The sequence below is a fragment of the Hemiscyllium ocellatum genome, chromosome 24 (genome assembly GCF_020745735.1).
Source record: "Hemiscyllium ocellatum isolate sHemOce1 chromosome 24, sHemOce1.pat.X.cur, whole genome shotgun sequence".
Taxonomy (NCBI): domain Eukaryota; kingdom Metazoa; phylum Chordata; class Chondrichthyes; order Orectolobiformes; family Hemiscylliidae; genus Hemiscyllium; species Hemiscyllium ocellatum.
This window is the reverse complement of record NC_083424.1, coordinates 4,191,993-4,213,103: the sequence shown is the minus strand read 5'-3', so window position 1 is coordinate 4,213,103 and position 21,111 is coordinate 4,191,993. Positions and strand designations below refer to the sequence as shown.

At 47.9% G+C, this 21,111-nt stretch overlaps 1 protein-coding gene across 6 annotated transcripts in view; it reads right to left on the bottom strand.

The window, feature by feature from the left end:
- Nucleotides 1-21,111, bottom strand: part of ulk1b (unc-51 like autophagy activating kinase 1) — a 101,567-nt gene that overhangs the window by 42,501 nt on the left and 37,955 nt on the right. For 3 of the 6 annotated variants that reach the window (XM_060843373.1, XM_060843372.1, XM_060843371.1), the window contains exons 10-18: nt 18,599-18,681; nt 17,546-17,596; nt 16,303-16,391; nt 14,675-14,846; nt 11,428-11,488; nt 9,750-9,839; nt 6,730-6,855; nt 2,289-2,437; nt 521-604 (exon numbers count right to left, since the gene is read on the bottom strand). In XM_060843373.1, coding sequence (XP_060699356.1) covers nt 521-604; nt 2,289-2,437; nt 6,730-6,855; nt 9,750-9,839; nt 11,428-11,488; nt 14,675-14,846; nt 16,303-16,391; nt 17,546-17,596; nt 18,599-18,681 — 905 coding nt within the window. The remainder of the gene's footprint in view (nt 1-520; nt 605-2,288; nt 2,438-6,729; nt 6,856-9,749; nt 9,840-11,427; nt 11,489-14,674; nt 14,847-16,302; nt 16,392-17,545; nt 17,597-18,598; nt 18,682-21,111) is intronic. The other 3 variants (XM_060843374.1, XM_060843375.1, XM_060843376.1) reach the window with 3 other exon arrangements.

The window sequence follows — 21,111 nt, the reverse complement described above, 5'->3', positions numbered from 1 at the left end:
ATTTTTCCTCCATATTAATTTTTAAGACATTCTTTATATTCTGTTTAATCTTCCAACCTGCCACCTATTTTTGCGCAATTATATTTTTTTCCTTTAATTTTGATACCAGTGGGTCCTCGTCTTAGAAGTTTATTTTCTCAGTGGAATGTATCTGTCCTACCTATTCTGAAATATCCCTGCCATAGTTTCTCTCCTGTCCAATTCTTCAACTGAAGTTTCCAGCTGACTTCAGCCAACATTGCTTCCATGCCCTCATCATTGCCTGCATTTAAGTTTAAAATACTAGTCTTAGATTCACTGTTACCTCCGTCAAGCTGAACCTAAAATTTAATTGTGTTACTTCCTTTGGATGCTTTCATTATTAGGTCATTCATTAACCCTTTCTTGATGCACAATACCAATCAGTGTGGCCACCTATCTGCCTGGCTCTAAAAGAGAAACTTAGAATCTTGGAAATTATCCTGAAAATAGTCTATGAAATCCTCTGCCAATGAGATTGACAGCTGAGGGACTTGCTCACCTGGTGAGGTGTGTCTAACCCGTGTCTCTGATCCAATAGGAGTGGCGTTAGCAAACTGATCCAGTTGCTCAGGGATTGTGCCAACTTGAACATAGAAAAAAGAAAACATGACCAGGGCTGTGAATTCTGAGAATAATTACTCAGTGGCGCGAGGAAAACAGTAATAAACACTTTAGTTCATGCGCCATCACAATCCTTAATGTTTCATTGTGAAGTCCCATCAGTGAATGTTTAAGAACAGTAGCACTGGTTGTATAGTGCAGAATGAAATGTAGATTAACCCCCTCACATTATGATACTTTTGCAGCGTGAATTTCTAGAACCCTAGCCCTAAGCTTGAATTCTAGAAGAGCAGGGTGAGTCTTTAACTTGGTGGGAGGGGTTGTTGAGGAGCAGTTGGGGGTGGGGGGAGGGGGAGGGGGGGGTGGAGATTCCCATGAGAAGGTTTGGAGAATGACTTGAAGGTTTGAGGTGGAGAATGCATTTGAGCGATCGGTGACTCTCAGGACCTCTCCTCTACACAGCCTCTCGCTGTGATTTGGAGGTTGGGAGACAGCGTGGGGGTGGGTGGGTGGGTGTGATAATACTGACAGTGGTCTACTCCCCTACCCCACAGAGGACACTATCAGGAGCAGTGCACAATGCTGTGATTGCACGTGGAAGAACGACTTGTCCTGAGAGGGGACAATGGGTTGTTGTGGGCCGGGGGCCAATTTTGGTGAGGGGGTAGGCATAGAGTGACCAAGGGCAAGCCATGCCATTGCTACCGTGGGTGACAGAGTGCCATGGTAAGGAGATACCCTCCACAATGGGTTTGATGGGAGTCATCAGGGTTTACTGAGTAGCTTCCCCAGGTGACTCAGACCACAGCCCCATAGCTTGCTGCTGATCCAACGAACATTGAGGTCACTCAGTTTGCCTCCAGGTGCAAGGAGTCTTCCCCCCACACCTTCCCATCACTGGTTCCTCCATGCTCCCTCCCACCCTCAACTCCTTGCCAGGTGGTAAAATCCAGCCCATGTTTACTGAACCTGTTGGAACACTGACCCGAACATTGTTGGAGACACTCAGAAAAGTGATTGGAGTGCTGGCCTTTATTTAGAGAGGATTGGAGTACAAGGATGCAGGGGTTACGCTGCAGTTATACAGAATCCTGGTTAGATCTCACTTGGAGCACTGTGAGCAGATCTGGGCCCCACCCGTTAGGAAGGAGAGACTGGCCTTGGAGGGAGTACACTGTAGGTTTACAGGAATGATACTGGGACCTCACGAGTTACATTATGAAAGGAAATTACACATATTAGGCATGTTTTCTCTAAGGGGTGATCTGATCGAAACCTTCAAAATATTAACAGAAAAAACATGGACAGATAAAGAGAAACTGTTTCCATTGGTTGGGGATTCTCCAACTAGGGGCACAGCCTGAGAATGAGGGCCAGAGCGTTCAGGAGAGATGTTAGGGAGCACTTCACAACACAAAGGCTGGGAGAGGTTTGGAACTCTCTTCCACAAACTGCAGTGGATGCTGGGCCGGTTGTTAATTTTAAATCTGAGATGGGTATATCTTTGTTAAGCAAACGGGGTAATAATAAGGAATATGGGCCAAAGGCAGGAATTAAGCCACAGATCAGCCAAGATCTCATTGAGTGGTGAACCAGGCTCGATGGGCTGAATGGCCTACTCCTGTTCCTATGTTCCTATTATCCCCTGAGCATTTTGAACCCACTGATTGTCCATGTCAAGGCTCCAGATTCTAACCATGGCCTACCTTGTGGTGACGGCAAGAAAGGTTTCACGTTCCCGGAAGACGATCTTCGAAATGGTGTTGACGGCTGTTCTCCAGGACGTGGAGGGGATGCCCCTGTTCTGCTGAAACCCAAGGGACTGGGATTGCTTGGCCTTCGAACCCTTCCAGACCTGAGGGGATAAACAAATGTAACTCTGAGTCAGACAAGGAACTGAAGAAACTTTGCCTTCCTTTAGACTTTGAATCCTGAAGTATCACTCTCAATGTGGGCGGCACGGTGGCACAGTGGTTAGCACTGCTGCCTCACAGCGCCTGAGACCCGGGTTCAATTCCCGACTCAGCCGACTGACTGTGTGGAGTTTGCACGTTCTCCCACGTGTCTGCGTGGGTTTCCTCCGGGTGCTCCGGTTTCCTCCCAGAGTCCAAAGATGTGCGGGTCAGGTGAATTGGCCATGCTAAAATTGCCCATAGTGTTAGGTAAGGGGTAAATGTAGGTGTCTGGGTGGGTTGCGCTTCGGCGGGTCGGTGTGGACTTATTGGGCCGAAGGGCCTGTTTCCACACTGTAAGTAATCTAATCTAATCTAAACAGTGATTCCATCGACTTGGAATGTCAGGGAATAAAATGAAGACAGTGTGGTTGGGTTCCCTGTTCACCACCTAGATCTTTCATTGGCAACATGAGGAATTGATGGAGCTATTCAGTGCAGAAGCGGCCACTCTGCCCATCATACCCCCATTCTGCCCAGCTTTAAAAGAGTTATCCAATTAGTCCCTTGCAGAATCCTGCCCTTCTCTCCTCTTCAACTGTTCATCCCATTCTTTGTGAAAGTTACTATTTTATCTGTTTCCAGTGGCGGTGCATCTCAGATTATTAAAAGCTTTCTGCATAATTCTCATCTTCATCCCAAAACTTCACCAATGGACTAAATTAGAACATCAGAATTAGGAGCAGGAGTAGGCTGCCCGGCCCATCGAGCCTGTTCTGCCATTCAGTCAGATCATGGCTGATCCTCTTGTGGCCTCAGCTCCACTTACCCACCCTCCCACGTAACCCTTCATTCCTTTACTTTTCAAAAAATGACTGATCTTAGCTTTAAAACTATTCAGTGAGGAAGCCTCAACCACTTCACTGGGCAGGGAATTCCACAGATTCACAACCTTCTCGGTGAAGAATTCATGAAAAATTCTGCCAGACATTTCGGGAAGGACATCAGCCATCCTTACCTAGTCTGTGTGTGACTCCAAACCCACAGTAATGTGGGTGATTCCTATCTGCCCCCTGCAATGGGTTTAGCAAATCACTCAGTTCAAAGGATAGGCGTCAAATATTGGCCCAGTAGTGACAGCCACATCCCATGAGTGAGCTTTAAATATGGTCTGGAACAAGTGGCACTATAGCAAGTGTGGTCTCTGTTAAATAACTGCAGACTCAGCAGGATGCTACTGGGGATGGAATATATAAGTGATGAGAAAAGGTTGGGTAGGCTTGGGTTCTGTTCATTGGAGCACATAAGACCGAAAGGCCATCTGATTGAGGTGTACAAGATTGTGAGGGGCATAGGCAGGGTGGGTAAAGAGCAGCTGTTCCCCCGAGTTGAAGGGTCAATCACGAGGGACATGGGGTCAAGGTGAGGGGCAGGAGGTTTAGGGATTTAACCAGAGGATGGTGACGGTTTGGAATACACTGCCTGGAGGGTGGTAGAGGCGAGTTGCCTCACATCGTTAAAACATTCCTGGATGAGCGCTTGGCACGTGATAACATTCAGGGCTATGGGCCATGTGCTGGTCAATGGGATTAGGTTGAAAGTCAGGTGTTTCTCATGTGTCAGTGCAGACAGGATGGGCTGAAAGGCCTCCTCTGCACGGTATGATTCTAAGATTCTAAGTGTGATGTGATACACTTTGGACGACCAAATGCAGAGGAAAAGGCAGGCCCCTTCAGAACATTGATACAAACAGGATCTTGGAATGACCGCATTGAATGTTGGGTTAGGATCCAGGGGCCAAATAGCCTTCTCCTGATACTATCCCAAATAGCTGAAAATGTGTTGCTGGTTAAAGCACAGCAGGGTAGGCAGCATCCAAGGAACAGGAAATTCGACGTTTCGGGCCAGAGCCCTTCATCAGGAATTCCTGATGAAGGGCTCTGGCCCGAAACGTCGAATTTCCTGTTCCTTGGATGCTGCCTAACCTGCTGCGCTTTAACCAGCAACACATTTTCAGCTCTGATCTCCAGCATCTGCAGACCTCACTTTTTACTATCCCAAATAGTCAAATGTTCAAACGATTGCAGCGCAGACACGGCCACTCTGCCCATCATACCCCCATTCAAACAAGGGGATAAGGTGATAGAGAAGGTTGCCTTAATTGGTCGGGGCATTAAAGATAAAAATTGGCAAGTCGTGTTGTAGCTATATAAAAATTTACTTCGGCTACACCTAAAGTATTGTGTGCAATTCTGGTGCCACACCATAAGAGGAGGTGGAGATGGAGCAGATGAGGTTGACCAGGATGCTGTCTGGATTGGATTGTATTAGCTGTAAGGAGAGATTGGATAAACTTGGATTGTTTTCATTAGAGGTAAAAACAAGGACTGCAGATGCTGGAAACCAGATTCTAGATTAGAGTGGTGCTGAAAAAGCACAGCAGGTCAGGCAATATCCGAGGAGCAGGAAAATCGACGTTTTGGGCAAAAGCCCTTCTTTTGCCCAAAATGTCGATTTTCCTGCTCCTCAGATACTGCCTGAACTGCTGTGCTTTTCCAGCACTACTCTAATCTAGAATTTGTTTTCACCAGAGCATGGGAGGTTGAGGAGATGACATTATGAGAGGCATGGATAGGGTGGATAGTTGGGAGCCTTTTACCCAGGGACATAGGTTTAAGGTGAGGGGGGGGGGGAAGAAGCACTTAAAGGAGATGTGTGAGGCAAGCATTTTACACAGAGGGTGGTGAGTGTCTGGAAAGCACTACCAGGGGCAGGTGTCAGAAGCAGAGATGATAGCAATGTTTAAGAGGGATTTAGACAGACACATGATCAGACAGGGAGTACAGGGATACAGACAAACAACACCAAAGAACTGTGGACACTGGAAATCAGACAAAAACAGAAGTGCTGGAAAAACTCAGCAGAGAGAAAGCGGAGTGAAAGATCTACTGACCTTTCTTCTGAACTGATTGTACCCAGGAGAAGGTTAGTATATCTCTTGAAGACGTTGGGGATGTGTTGCTGGTGTCAATAATCAGTGGAGATCGAGGCCAGGGAGAGAGAGAGACAACCAGTTGGTCAACGATAAAGGTCAGTCTGGGAGAATGAATAGCTGTCAATGGGGACTGTTAGTGGCTAACAATAGATCGTGTGTGGTAGCAGCCCATGTGATAACAAGGCCCAGTGTGTGGGGGTTGGGACAAGAACATGGCAGAAGGTGCTCAGGCTGGGAAATGAGACATATGATGTGAGGTGTGAGGGATATAGACCATGGGCAGGTAGATGGGATTAGTTTAGAATGGCACCATGGTCAGTGCAGACATGCTGGGCAGGAGGGTCTGTTGCTGTGCTGTACTGTTCTTTGTTCTAAAGCCAGAGGGAGACACAGGGAATATTTCTGTGTCGGGGGCTGTTGTGATCTGGAACACTCTGCTTGAAAATATGGTGACTCACAAAGAGCTGGCAGCAGGGAACTGGATACGAGCTCGCAGTGGAACCATTTCCAGGACTATGGGGAGAGGGCAGGGGACTGGCACGAACAGAATTGTTCCCTCAAACAGCTAGCGAAATGTACAATGGCCTGAGTCACTCCCTTCTGTGCTGTGCTGTTTTCTCAGTCCTCTGTGGGATTTTAGAGATCTGGAAACTGAAAGGGCAATGGTATTGACTGATCACAAAATCACATGACCACCATGTCAGGACAACTTGGGAGGGGCAATATATGGCAGTTCCATTTGAGCTGAACTAAAAGTCTACCGGCTGGGGAGACTAATTGGAGGTCAGAGGGTAGTTATCTCCCACTCTGACCCAGAGAACTTTGCCAGCCAACAGCTCAGGGGTCAAAGGTGGTCTTTTGATAAACCATATGATGTGAGCTAGTTAAACTCCTACAATGCTCTTGTACATACTAAGTGCTCCTCAAACATCAACTCTTGCAACAAGAGGAGACTGCCCTTCCTCAACAGAACCCACCCAGTTTCCACTCCATTAGATCCTAAAGGGACAAAGCTCAGGTATGATGGTTCCCTGAGCAATGAATGAAAATGTCTCCCTTACCCCTTGGAACACAGCCCCTTTGTACCAATATATGATCCATAGGTTCTTCTTTCAGAATGGTTTGGTAAATTCCCTTTCACTTGTATAACTCGCTCAGATTTCACTGGAAGAGCAGGCTCCTGACAGACGGAAGTGGGCTTTGGCTTGAAGCACAGGTGATTTGTTACACAGGTTCCTGCCACTCACTGGGAGGACTCACCTTGGAGAGCTGCAGGCCTTTGGAGCCTGAAGGTTCTGCTCTATTCGCTGGTAATTGAGAATCTGTGTAGGCACAGGGATAGGGACAGTGTCTCCATAGGTGCTGACGGATTCCTGGCACAGCCGGCTGCAAGGCACAGGAAGAGTTTATGTCATGAGGTGTTTATAAAGGGTGCAAGAGGAGGGTTTATCATACAGCACTGCTCATTACATGAACTCCTACTCATCACTGCACTGACGGAATAGGCAGAGCCTATATCCCTGGAACTAAAACGGTGAGAATGATCCCACTGAAACTTAAAGGTTTTTTGGCAGCTTCCCAGCACAGACACAGTGAGATTGTTTCCTCCTGGATCGAGAGCCTGCTTCCATTAGGAGCCACTCAGTCCCTGGAGCCCGCTCTGCCACTCAATAAGATCACAGCGGATCCAAATACTCCACGTTCCCAGCTACCCCCAACAGCCTTTACCAGGGTCACACTCTCAGGAGAAGGGGGCGGCTGTGTACGACTGAGATGGTGAGAAATGTCTTCATTCAGAGAGCAGTGAAACTTCACCATTCTCTACCTCCAAGGGCTGTGGGTGATCAGCACATTGATGTGTGTTCAAGGTGGAGGTTCGTACAAAGAAAGCTGAGGGACACCCCGTAGGAAGATGGAGATGAGGTAGTGATCAATCATGACTGCACTGAATGTTGGGTGAGGCTCCAGGGGCCAAATAGCCTCCTCCTGATCCTATCCCAAATACTCATATGTTCAAACTGATGCCAGAGGGTGGAGACTGGAGTCCTGTTCACAATTCTGCACTGGCACTATGTGGGTGGGAGTGGTCCCCTTCGCTTACTGATGGGTAGTCAGAACCCAGGATGACACTCCATCAGTAAGAGAGCCATGGGAGGGGGGCTCATGGTGTGAGTTCTTGCAATGTTAGGTCAGTGTCCACCTCCAGAGTTCTCGAAGATGGGCAATACAGAGAACAGTTGACCTAAGAACTCAGAGCAAGAGTCCTGGGGTCAGCCAATTACAACGGCACAAGGACTGTATATCATCAGGGAACCCAATAATACCAACCATCCAGTCCTCTGTTCAAAATATAATGCTATTCATAATTCACTTAATTGTTAATTAAGTCATAGATGCTGAGCAGAAATATCTCAATACTCATAGCCCCTTACAGAACCTCAGAGTGTGTTCCAGCCAATGGAATGCGCTTGAAGTATAGTGACCTGTTATCATGTAGGAAGTGTGGGGGAATGGGTTGTATAAATAGACAAGGTGTAATCCCCATGGTGGTGGAGTTCAAAACTAGAGGGGCATAGGTTTAAAGTGAGAGGGGAAAGATTTAAAAGGGACCTGAGGGGCAACTCTTTCACACAGAGGGTGGTACATGTATGGAATGAGCTGCCAGAGGAAGTGGTGGAGGCTGTACAATCACAACATTTAAAAGGCATCTGGATGGGGACATGAATAGGAAGGGTTTGGAGGGATATGGGCCAAGTGCTGGCAAATGGGACTAGATTAATTCGGGATATCTGGCCAGTATGGATGAGTTGGACTGATGGGTCTGTTTCCGTGCTGTATATCTCTATGACTTTAAGCTTCCATAAAAATTGATGTAATAAATGACCAGACTGTAGGGCATTAAGGGAATCAGGATCAGGGACAAATATAGACAAGGACATTGGTGAGAGCTTCCCCACTCTTCCTCACAACTTTGGGTGGGCTCTTTCCATTCAACTGAAGTCAGCAGCTGGGCATTAATCTAATGCCTTACCCAAAAACAACACCACCAACAGTGCAACACCCCTTCAGCACTGACCCTCCGACAGTGCGGCACTCCCTCAGCACTGACACTCCGACAGTGTGGCACTCCCTCAGCACTGACCCTCTGACAGTGCAGCACTCCCTCAGCACTGACCCTCTGACAGTGCCGCTCTCCCTCAGCGCTGACCCTTTGACAAGGTGCCACTTCCTCGGTACTGACCCTCCGACAGTGCGGCACTCCCTCAGTATTGACCATCTGAGTGCGGCACTCCCTCAGTACTGACCATCCGACAGTGCAGCACTCCCTCAGCACTGACCATCCGACAGTGTGGCACTCCCTCAGTACTGACGCTCCAACAGTGTGGCACACCCTCAGTACTGAGCCTCCCCCCAACAAGTGCAGTGCTCCCTCAGCACTGACCCTCCGACATGCAGCATACCCTCGGCACTGACCCTCCGACAGTACGGCACTCCCTCAGTACTGATCCTCTGTCAGTGCAGAGCCCCGTCAGTACTGACCCCTCCAACAGTGCAGTGCTCCCTTAGCACTGACCCGCCGACAGTGCAGCACTACCTCGGCACTCCCTTGGCACTGACCTGCCGACAGTTCATCTCTCCCTCTATACTGCATCAGGTGACTGGGTCTGGTTTGAATATACCATTCCCTGAATTGTTGACGAGAGGGTATGGTACCTAATGCTCAGGGTGACACAGAGGCTCAGTGGTTTGCACTGCTGCCTCACTGCACCAGAGACCTGGGTTAAATTCCAGCCTTCACAGGCAATCGTCTATACGGAGTTTACATCTTCTCCCTATGTCTGCATGGGTTTCCTCCCACGGTCTAATGATGTGCAGATTAGGGTGGATTGGCCATGGGAAATTGCCCGTAGTGTCCAGGGGTAGGTGTGTTATCCATGGGAAGCAGGGTAACAGGGACAGGGGAGGATGAGTCTGGTGCGATGCTCTTCAGAGAGTTTGCGTGGACTTGATGGGCCGAATGGCCTGTCTCTACACTGGAGGGATTCTTTTCAATTAAAAACCTGCTCAGTTAGAAGAACTCAGCCACACAGCCAAGAACACAAAGTGTTAAAAATTTAGCTGTGAGATTTGAAATGCCTGGCAGACACACCACTGGCAAATTTCTAACTTGTTAAATGTCAGGAGTTGGGCAATGCTTTTGAGAAAATGTCAGCAAACTCACATAGCAGGAAGAAATCTTACTTAAACCTGGGATTTGTCCAACATGGCAGAGGTCTTACCCGGAGGGGCTTGGTGAACTGCTGCACGACCCAGAAGGGGATGATGGTCTCCCGTGACTTGCTAACCCTGCTGAGGTCAGGACTGAGCCACTGGTAAACAGACAGCAGAGAATGAGAGAATTACACACAAAACAGAGCATCACAGTGACACCGAAACTGAGTAATGCTGACGAGGGAAACACAAGGCTTTTCAATGCAGACACTGACTAAAAATAAAGATATGCATTCATATAGCACCTTTCACAACCAGCGGACATCTCAAAGCACTTTACAGCCAGAGAAGGACATTTGAAATGTAGGCGCTATTGTAATGCAGCAGATAGACAAACCAATTTACCCTCAGCAAACACTCACAAACAGCAATGTGATATAAGCAGGTCATTCACTGGGTTGCGATGGCAGGATTAAACACTCTCTCGGGAGCAGCAACACAACGACATGACCTACCCTTCTGTAAAACTGATGCATGGGAGGTTTCACACCCACCAAACAGCCAAAAAGCATCTCAATATACTGTTTCATTAGAAAGTAAAAATTCCCACAGGTTCTTCAGCACTGACCCTCCAACAGTACGGCACTCCCTCAGCACAGACCCTCCAACAGTGCCGCACTCCCTCAGCACTGGCCCTCCAATAGTGCGGCGCTCCATCAGTCCTGACCCTCCTTGCAGTGTGGCACTTCCTCAGCATTGACCCTTTGACAGTGCAATGCTCCCTCAGCACTGACCCTCCGACAGTGTGGCTCACTCTCAGCACTGACCCTCTGACAGTGTTGCACTCCCTCAGCACTGACCCTCCAACAGTGTGGCACTCCCTCAGCACTGACCCTCTGACAGTACAGCACTCCCTCAGTACTGACCTTCCAACAGTGTGGCACTCCCTCAGCACTGACTCTCCGACAGTGTTGCACTCCCTCAGTACTGACCTTCCAACAGTGCGGCACTCCGTCAGCACTGACCCTCTGACAGTGCAGCACTTCCTCAGCACTGACCCTTTGACAGTGTGGTACTCCCTCAGCACTGACCTTCCAACAATGTGGCACTCTCTCAGCACTGACCGTCCGACAGTGTGGCACTCCCTCAGCACTGACCTTCCAACAGTGCGGCACTCCCTCAGCACTGACCCTCCGACAGTGGGGCGCTCCCTCAGCACTGACCCTCTGACAATACGGCACTCCGTCAATACTGACCCTCCGACAGTGCAGCACTCCCTCAGCACTGATCCTCCGACAGTGCAGCGCTCCCTCAGCACTGACCCTCCGACAGCGCGGCACCCCCTCAACACTGACCCTCCGACAGTGCAGCACTCTCTCAGTGCTGTTTTGAAGTGTCAATGGTTTGATCTGCTGTGTATCTCAGAGAGCTGTGATGTTCAGTCAGTGAGCACAATGGTAAATCTTTGGGATTTTCGGATACAAAGGAGATTAAGGAACATGGGGATGATGATGGGAAGCGGGGCTGGATATTCACTCCTGCCCCGATCATTTTCCGATCACGTTTAGGGAGTTATGCCTGGTCTCGAAGAGAAGGAGAACCAGTTGAAAGCAGACAGATCCGTATTGAGCTGAGCTCAGGGTGGCGTCTGTAACAATGATCGATACAGAACTGGCTCTTGTCAAAGACACTGGGGAATTTGTGTCCAGTTTCCCACTGCGTTCGACAGAGACTAACAAACATTACCTGCTGTAATTCAAGCTGTCAATCAGTGTCCTTCCTGCCATTGTGTCACTCAGCAGCTCACCTGAAAAGCAACACATTAAATAAACACACTCTCCTTTCAAAAACACAATTGACAAAACACTCACGGATGAGTCAGAATCATTTGCAACACGGCAGGAGGCCATTTGGCCCATTGAGTACATGTCGGTGTCACCTCCATGTTTTATCCCCAGGGACTGCAACTTTACTGCCCCACAAGTTCACAGGGTGATGCACCACAGAAAAGGCCTTTTGGCCCATCCTTTCCAAATCTTCCTCATTGTCTGCAAACCCACTCTCATTGGGAGCAGCGCCCAGCTCAATGTTTTAGGTCACGTCTGCTCAGTGGTTAGCCCTTCTGCCTCGCAGCGCCAGGGACCCAGGTTCAATTCCACCAGTGAGTAACTGTCTGTGCGGAGTTTACACATTCTCCCTGTGTCTGTGGAGGTTTCCTCCCACAAGCCAAAGACGCACAGGTTAAGGTGGATTGGCCATGCTAAATTGTTCAGGGAAGTGCAGGCTAGGTGAATTAGCCATGGGAAATGCAGGTTTACAGGGCTGGGGGTGGGGAGGGGTGGGTCTGGGTAGGATGCTGTTTGGAGGGTCGGTGTGGATTTGATGGACTGAATGACCCACTTCCACACTGTGGGGATTCCATGATGATCCCTTGATTACCTTACGCAACAAATAACCAGCGATGTCAGCAGTTTCACAGACTGGCTAGGATTCTCTCTCAGGTGCAAGTCTGAGCTTGGTATCACAATATTTATTGCTGCTTTGCTGGATTTAGTTCTTTCCAATTTCAAAGGACACAAATTTGGACAACTTCACAGCCAATCACTATGTTAATCACTTCGAAAACATAAGGAGATAATGGGTGTATGCCACAATTCACTGCTTGGCTACTCAGGATTTTGTACGATGGAAGCCAACCCACATTTACCCCACTTTGATAAGGGGGCAGACATAAGGTGCACACATCCAACTGTGCACTCAGTTTTGACAATCAGTTCGGATCAAAGACATTACAAGGACAATTTGCATTTTTTTGGACCTTGAATATTACAACACAAGGGAAATTAGGGACGTACAATAAATACTAATTCCACAAACTAAACAGAAAATGGTTTAATAGTGTGTCACAGCTGTATGAGCAAACAAAATCTGACACCAAACTTGAGGAAGTCTTTGACTGCAGCAAAGTCAGAGAGTTGCGTGAGAGGGAATTCCAGCACTGAGGACTCAGCGTTAGTACTGTGCCTTTTCAGCTCTGTTAGAATCCCTACAGTTTAGAAGTGGGCCATTCAGTCCATCGAGTCCACACTGACCCTCTAAAGAACATCCCACACAGACCCATTCCCTGACCCTGCATATCCCTGCCACAGTAGGACAGTTCAGCATGGCCAATCCACCTGACCTGCACATCTTTGGATTGTGGGAAGAAACCCACACAGACATGGGGAGAATATGCAAACTCCACACAGTCACCTGGGGGTGGAATCGAACCCAGGTCCCTGGTGCTGTGAGGCAGCGTGCTAACCAAATGAGACACCATAGAGTGCAATGAGAACACACTGCTTTTAAAAACAGGGATTTACCAGGAGGGCTGAATAATTTCACAGCAAGGAATTTGATTACAATTGTACAACTCGGATTTAGTGACTGTGGGCTCCTGCAATGTGCCAACAATCAGTTATTTACAAACAAAACTGCTTGGCTTTCAGCTAATGGAGTAAGTTGGAACAGAAAATAAGTTACAGAGAGAGACAGACACACACACAGACAGAGAGAGAGATATACACACACAGACAGAGAGAGAGAGATACACACAGAGAGAGGCACAATGGGTTGTTCTGTTGTTGCCTCCAGCAGAAGCTGCCTATTCTCTGGAGTGAAAATCCCAGTTTAAACTTGAAGAATAATCCTTCCCTTTCCTGCAGCAGTTGCTGTGACAGTTGAATTGATAAATCAGAGACATTTTCCAAATGAATTAGTCCCTCTTTACTTTTCACACACCAGTGGATGCTTCCAAAAAGAGGCAATTGAACACCATGCGCCTGGCTAGCTGCAGATGGATAATCTCAACATCAGAATTGGGAAGAGACCACTGGATGGACTTTATGGTTAATCTACTTTGACCAATAATCTACTTTCCCCATTTGTTTGTCAACATATGCGTGTGTACGTGTATTTCTATGTGAATGCATGTGTGTACGTGTCTGTATTTGTGTGTGCACTCGTGTGTGTGTGTACGTTATTGTGGGTGTGTATGATTGTGTGTGTGTGATTGTGTGTGGGTGATTGTGAGTGGGTGATTGTGAGTGGGTGATTGTGAGTGGGTGATTGTGTGTGGGTGATTGTGTTTGTGAGTGTGTTTGTGAGAGTGTGTGTGTGAGAGTGTGTGTGTGAGAGTGTGTGTGGGGGTGTGTGTGGGGGTGTGTGTGTGTGTGGGTGTGTGTGTGTGGGGGTGTGTGTGTGTGATTGCGGGTGTGTGATTGTGGGTGTGTGATTGTGTGTGAGATATTGTGGGTGTGTGTGTGTGTGAGAATGTGGGTGTGTGATTGTAGGTGTGTGATTGTGGGTGTGTGATTGTGGGTGTGATTGTGTGTGCGATTGTGTGTGCGATTGTGTATGTGAGAGTGTGTCTGTGATTGTGAGTGTGATTGTGTGTGTGATTGTGTGTGAGAGTGTGTGTGAGAGTGTGTGTGAGAGATTGTGGGTGTGTGTGTGAGATTGTGGGTGTGTGATTGTGTGTGAGAGTGTGAGACTGTGTGTGTGTTATTGTGGGTGTGTGTGTGTGAGATTGTGGGTGTGTGATTGTGGGTGTGTAATTGTGGGTGTGTGATTGTGGGTGTGATTGTGCAATTGTGGGTGTGATCGTGGGTGTGATCGTGGGTGTGATTGTGGGTGTGTATGTTTGTGTGTGAGAGTGTGTAAAGAGAAGTTTAAAAGAACTTTCGAATTTTGGTTAATAGTGTGACATGCCATTGTTTTATATCTGTTTGCTTGTAGCTGTGGTCTCACTACTTACAATAACGATAATTCTTGTTTAGTTAGAGACCTACTTTGTGCTTTCTATCAACTTTGGTCTGAAAGTCAGGGAAATTGGGAAGCGTATGTATCTTAAAAAGAAATTAAGTAGTGCTCTGGGAACAGTGGGGAGCGGTTTTGAGGGTGTTACCCAGGGATGGGGGTGATAATGTGAGGATCCTGCAGAAGGCTGACTTACCAGAGTACTGCGTGGGGCTGTTGTAAGGTACCAACACAAAGTCATCGATGTCACAGGAGGAATTCTTGCTGCTGCCACTGCCTGAATCCTTCGAGCCCTGCAGGAAGGCTGGGCTCTCCTGGGTGGGGGGAGTGAGAACCTTCTCAGAGAGCTGGTGCACATCGGCTAGTGACTGGGTACAAAGAAGAGGAAAGTGTTAAAGGCATCAACACAGCAACATTGCTTCAGCGACCCTTGGTGTGGAGTTCATCTGTCAGTGTGAATCTCCAAAACAACCAAAATCAACACAAAGAGAGAGGGAAGGAAAAAGAGAAATAGGATGAGCAGTCACAACAGGAGCACCTGGAGATATTGGGGACAGTGTGGCACAGTGATGGGTACACACATAGAGTGGTTACTGCAATACTAACCCAGATAATGTGAGTTGATTTGCTAAGAGTCTAAGAAAGTGAATTCCATTCATATATTGTGGGTTTCTGTAGAAGTACCTACAAAGGTCACAGAATCCTTACAGTGCAGAGAGAGACCATTTGGTCCATTGAGTCTGTGCTAACCCTCTGAAGAGCATCCCACCCAATCCCTTGGACCCTGCATTTCCCATGGCTAATTAACCTATCCTACACATCTTTGGATTGTGGGAGGAAACCCACACAGTCACAGGGAGAATGTGCAAACTCCACAGTCAGTCATTTGAGGGTGGAATCAAACCCAGGTCCCTGGTGCTGTGAGGCTGCACTAAGCCACTGTGCCACCCCAAGTTACTGAAGGGTCGTAAAGTTCACGAATGACTTTTAGGGAAGGCAAGGTGCCATAAGACCACCAGAAATAGGAGCATTAGAAGACCATTCAGCCCATTGTGTCTGTGTCACCATTCAGTGCTACCATGGCTGATCTTAGGCTTCAACTCCAATTTCCTACTTGCTCTCCATATCCCCTCAAATCCACATGAGACTAAAATCTGTTTATCGTAGCTTTGAACATATTCAGCAATACCCACAGCCTCTGGGGACAGAGTTCCAAAGATACCTGACCTTCCCGAGCGAAGTCATTTCTTCTCATTTCACTCCCAAATGAGCGCCCTCTAATCCTGAGCCGACATCCCCGCCCCAATCCCAACCCCACCCTGTGTCCCAGATTCTCTAACCCCTCAGGGAGGGACGGAAGAGCGCATTGTGTCAGTGTCCATCCTGCCTAGCCCCATGAAGGTTTCAAGGAGATCACCTGTGCATCTTCTAAACTCCAAGGAACACTGACCCATTTCCTCAGCCCCTCGTCACAGAACACCCGTCTCATCCCAGGACCTCATTTAGAAACCATTACTGTACTATCTCCAATCCAAGCTTTTAGTTCCTTCAAAACTGGAGATCCAAACCTACGCACCTTCAGCCTAGACTTTTATTCCTGTCCTTTGAGCTCACTTCCTCATCTCCCCAGCTTTGAGACCATGGCCCTGGGTTCTTGCCCATGTGCCAGAGGTGGGCACACTACCAGGTCTTTCCCAAATTCCCCTCCACCATCATTCCCAGCCCCTTCTTCCGTGCAGCACCCTGCCCCTCCCCCACCTCGCCCGAGTCCCCCACACTCTGCTGGGACTTAGTGGAGAGCAGTGAGGATTCACATGGACTTACTGGAGATGAAGCAAGGTGGGAGGTGGAGGAGCTGCTGCAGGAACTGGTGGAGGCTGAACTGGCGTAGACTGGCATAGGCACTGGGACAGCTGTCAGCAGAGAGCAAAGCCGTGAGTTACCATCATCATCGCGAATGTCCTCTTACACAAAGCAGTTACACAGCTCCATTCACAACATGCAACATATAAATTAGCACTGTAACATCACAACCACTACAACAGGGAGCTGATGGCCTAGTGGGCTTATTACTAGGCTAACAATCAAGTCACCCAGCTAATGTTCTGGGTACACGTGGTCAAATCGCACTGTGCCAGATGGTTAAACGTGAATTTAATAAATGAAGATAACCATGAAATTGTTGGTGGGGGAGTTCCCATCTGGCTCACTAATGTCCTTTGAGGAAGGAAATCTGCCATCCTTACAGGTCCTTTTTCTTTATTTACTCAGTCATGAGATGGGGGCATCACTGTTTAGGCCAGCATTTATTACCCGTCCCTAATTGCCCAGAGGGCAGTAAAGAGCTGACCCCATTGCTGTGGGTCTGGAGTCACATGTAGGCCAGACCAGGTAAAGACGGCAGTTTCCTTCCCTAAAGGGCATTAGTGACCCAGTGGGTTTTTCTGACAATCGACAGTGGATTCATGGTCATTATTTGACAGTTAGTTCCAGATTTTGCCTCCATGTGTCTTTAGACCCACAGCCTCTGGGCAATAAAATGCAGGCCCAGCCAGTAATGCCCATATCCCGGGAACAAATTCTAAAACAAAACCCAACCAGCAGCCATGTTAAAGATGATCAAGTACAGATTGTCTGGTGACTGTTTATGGGATCTTGCTTTGTGCAAATTTGCTGCAGCATTTTTCCATGTTGTCATTGGGACTACTTTCCAAAAGTACACTTTTGGCTCTGAAATGTTTTTGAGACACCCTTAACTCATGGACGGCACTGCCAAAACATATTCGTTAATGTTCTCCTCACTCTTTCCTTCCAAAAGCACCACTTGCCAGAAACCGGTTCCTGTTTCAGGGTAAGTACTCCCACCTGTCACCTCACCCCTTCCAGCAGCACCCAGGGGTGCCACTGTATCTGACTGCCAATTGGGAGAGGCTAAACTACACGAGAGGATTGTGAGGCTGAAACACACACAACAGGGTCAAATTATCGCAGATGGCCTCTACAGCATCATCTCGGATCATTGCACATATGTCAGCTGCCAACACAGATCACCCGCTGCCCCACTTACATTTCTTCATGGAAGAACTGGCATCTAAAAACGGATGATGAAAAAATTCACCTGTGGAAAGAAACACAAATGGGGAAAAAGATGTCAATTCCATTGGGTAAGTGCTGGGGAAAGGTTCCGTCAACATCCAGATGAGCCTAGATCAGCTTCTTGTTAAAACCGCTGTAAGATATTCTTGTAGAGAAAATGTGTGAGAGGAATCATCTTTCCACTTCCAATTGTTTGGAACACAAAAGCCATGTTCTGATTGTAGGATCCAGCCACTAAGGAGTTAACAGGTCTGCATTCTCAAGAACAGGAGGAGGACATTCGGCACTGAGATAGATTTTTAACCAGGAAGGGAATCGAGGGTTGTAGGGATCAGGCAGCAACGTGGAGTTGAGGGTTATCAGATCAGCCATTGAATGTGGGAGTAGACTTGCTATGGACACATTAATAGGCAGAAGTGGGGACTGCAGATGCTGGAGATCAGAGTCAAGATTAGAGTGGTGCTGGAAAAGCACAGCAGGTCAGGCAGCATCCGAGGAGCAGGAAAATCAATATTTCGGTCAAAAGCTCTTCATCAGGAAGCAGTCCTGTTAACTCCTTAGTGGCTGGATCCTATAATCAGAACACAGCTTTTGTGTTCCAAACAATTGGAAGTGGAGTGATGGTTCCTCTCACACATTTTCTCTACAAGAATATCTTACAGCAGTTTTAACAAGAAGCTGATCTGGACACATTACTGTCAGCTACATAGAACTTCAAACCGGTTAGCTCTCCCAAAGACACTCCTCTATATCCTGATGGGTGGAGCTTCTCTCACAATATCTGTTAACCCTTTCAGGTACTATCTGCCTTATGTAGTGTATTCAGAGACTGAAGGGTGTTTGAACACTAAAGGAATTGCGGGACACAGTGGTAAGGCAGGAAGGTGGAGCTGAGTGGAGGATCAGCTGAAAGTGATTTGACTCAATGTGGGACCAGGTTTGGAATGGAGGATGGGGGAGAATGGTAGATTCCTGCTCCTATTCGTTACGCTGTATCCAGTGAGAGGGAAAACTGGTCACTTACTGAATTCCATGCGGTCCTTGTGGTTACGGAGCAGGAGACCCAGGAGGAGGTGACGCAGCTGGCTGGATGTCTCTCTCGGAATGCTGTTGGCAAGACAGAAAACAAATGACATGAGATTCAAGTTCAAGCCCCAGGCTTCCACATGAACTCTGCTCTGAATGGTCTTCCATCTCATCATTCGCCAATGGACGGTGCACAACAACGTACATTTCAATTCCATAGAAACGACAATGCAGAACCTGCAACTACAGCCTTCCTCTCACACTGACATCATCTCACTCTCTCCCTCGTATTCCTTCCTCCCTCATCTGTTTATCCAGCTTGCGCTGAAGACAATCTCTACGATTCATTTCAACTACTCACACCTGGTAGCAAGTTCCACAATCTCATCATTGTTTTTAAGAGAATGGAGTTTATTCTGACATCACCTGGATTTATTAATGACCCCCTTATAGAGGACATTTGGCCCATCACATCCATGTTGGTGAATAAAGATCTGACTACACTAATCTCACTTTCCAGCCCATGACCCATGACCCTGGAGGCTAAGGACAAAACAAGTGATTATCTGAATATGGCTTATATGTTATAAGAGTTTCTGACACACAGCCACCCTGAGGCAGAGACTTCCAGACTCCCACCATCTTCTGGATGAAAAAATTCTTCTCAAATCTCCTTTAGCCTTCTACCCCATGTCTTACATCTCTGTCCCCTGGGTACAGACCCCTCTATTAATGGGAAAGTGTCCCTCCCTATCGATCCTATCTTACACATCTCTATTAAATCCCCTCTCCAACTTTGCTACTATGAGGAAAACAATGCCAGTCTCTCCAATCTCTCCCCAGAGCTCAGACCTTCCCTCCAGCCCAGGCAGTATCCTGGTAAACCTCCATAGAACATACATAGAACATAGAAAGATACAGCGCAGTACAGGCCCTTCGGCCCTCGATGTTGCGCCGACCGAATCCTACCTAACCTACACTAGCCCAATAACTTCCAAATGCCTATCCAAAGCCCGCTTAAATGACCATAAAGAAGGAGAGTTCACCACTGCTACTGGCAGGGCATTCCATGAACTCACAACCCACTGCACCTTCTCCAGTGAAATCATGTCTTTCCTAGAGGATAGTGACCAGAACTGCACATTGTACTTCCACTGTGACTTAACTTGCATTTTATGCAGTTCCAGCATAACTTCCTGCTCTAAGATAGCGTGGTGGCTCAATGATTAGCACTGCTATCACACTGCACCAGGGACCCTGGTTCGATTCCACCCTCTGGTAGCTGTCTGTGTGGAGTTTGCACATTCTCCCTGTGTGGGTTTCCTCTAACAATCTAAAGGTTATGGTGGATTGCCCACAGGAAATTGCCCCATAGTATTCAGGATGGATATGATAGGGGGGATGGGATGCTCCTCTTTAGAGGGCTAGTATGAACTCGATGGGCCAAATGGCATCTACCCACACAGTAGGGATTCTATGCCTTGGCTAATGAAGGTAATTATCCTATATGCCTACTTAACCACCTTATCTAACTACAATCTACCAAGGTTCCTGTCATCTTCAGACCTTACCAGGGTTCGGTCACTCAGGGTGGTAAACAGTGAGGGGAACAGATTTAAACTCTAGGAGGACATCAATGGACTGGGCAGAGTACTGGCAACTGGACTTCAACCTGGGAAAGTGGGAGGTGACCCACTGGGATGGGGAGGTGGTTAGCCCTGTTCCTGATATCTCCCTCGGCAGTCAGGAACACAACCCATTCTGACCCACAGGTTTATTCACTTTTAAGACAACTTTATGACTTCCAGTTTTTGGAGCTGTCTTCAGCACAGGCAGCCCAACACTCTCAGGTTAGCATAGGCCAGAAACTGAACTGCACCAGCCATTAAATACTGTGGCTACCACAGCAGGTCAGCGGCTCCAAACTCTGCGCTGAGTGACTCACCTCTTCAGAACAGGACTCGGAACAATAACTATTTCTCTTGCCTCAGATACTTCCAGACAGGCTGCTTGGCTACACTCTCTCATTCCTGATGAAGGGCTTATGCTTGAAACGTCGAATTCTCTATTCCTGAGATGCTGCCTAACCTGCTGTGCTTTGACCAGCAACACATTTTCAGCTGAGTTTCTCCAGTACTGTCTGGGTTTGTTTCAGATCAGGATTATTTTTCCCCAGGTCACAGACACACACTGGACAGCCTTCCAGAACAGCTGCAGGAGCTATCTGAGAGCACTTTCGCTACAGCAGCCAGTCGCACTGAGCTTCCCTTCAGTTTGAGTCCAGTGAAAGGCCAGAGAGCAGCAATACCAGCTCCACCTCCTCCCAGGATCGAGTGGCAGTGAGGAGCTCTGAATGTTCCAGTCAAAATCAACTGGCTACAGTCAAACCTTTCCCGAACTCCTCACCCCCTCCTCCCTATACCCTCCCACCACATCTGCCCCACCCTATCCTCCCCATTGCCCCACCCCATATACCCTCCACATCCTCCTTGGCCCCTCACCCCACCTTGC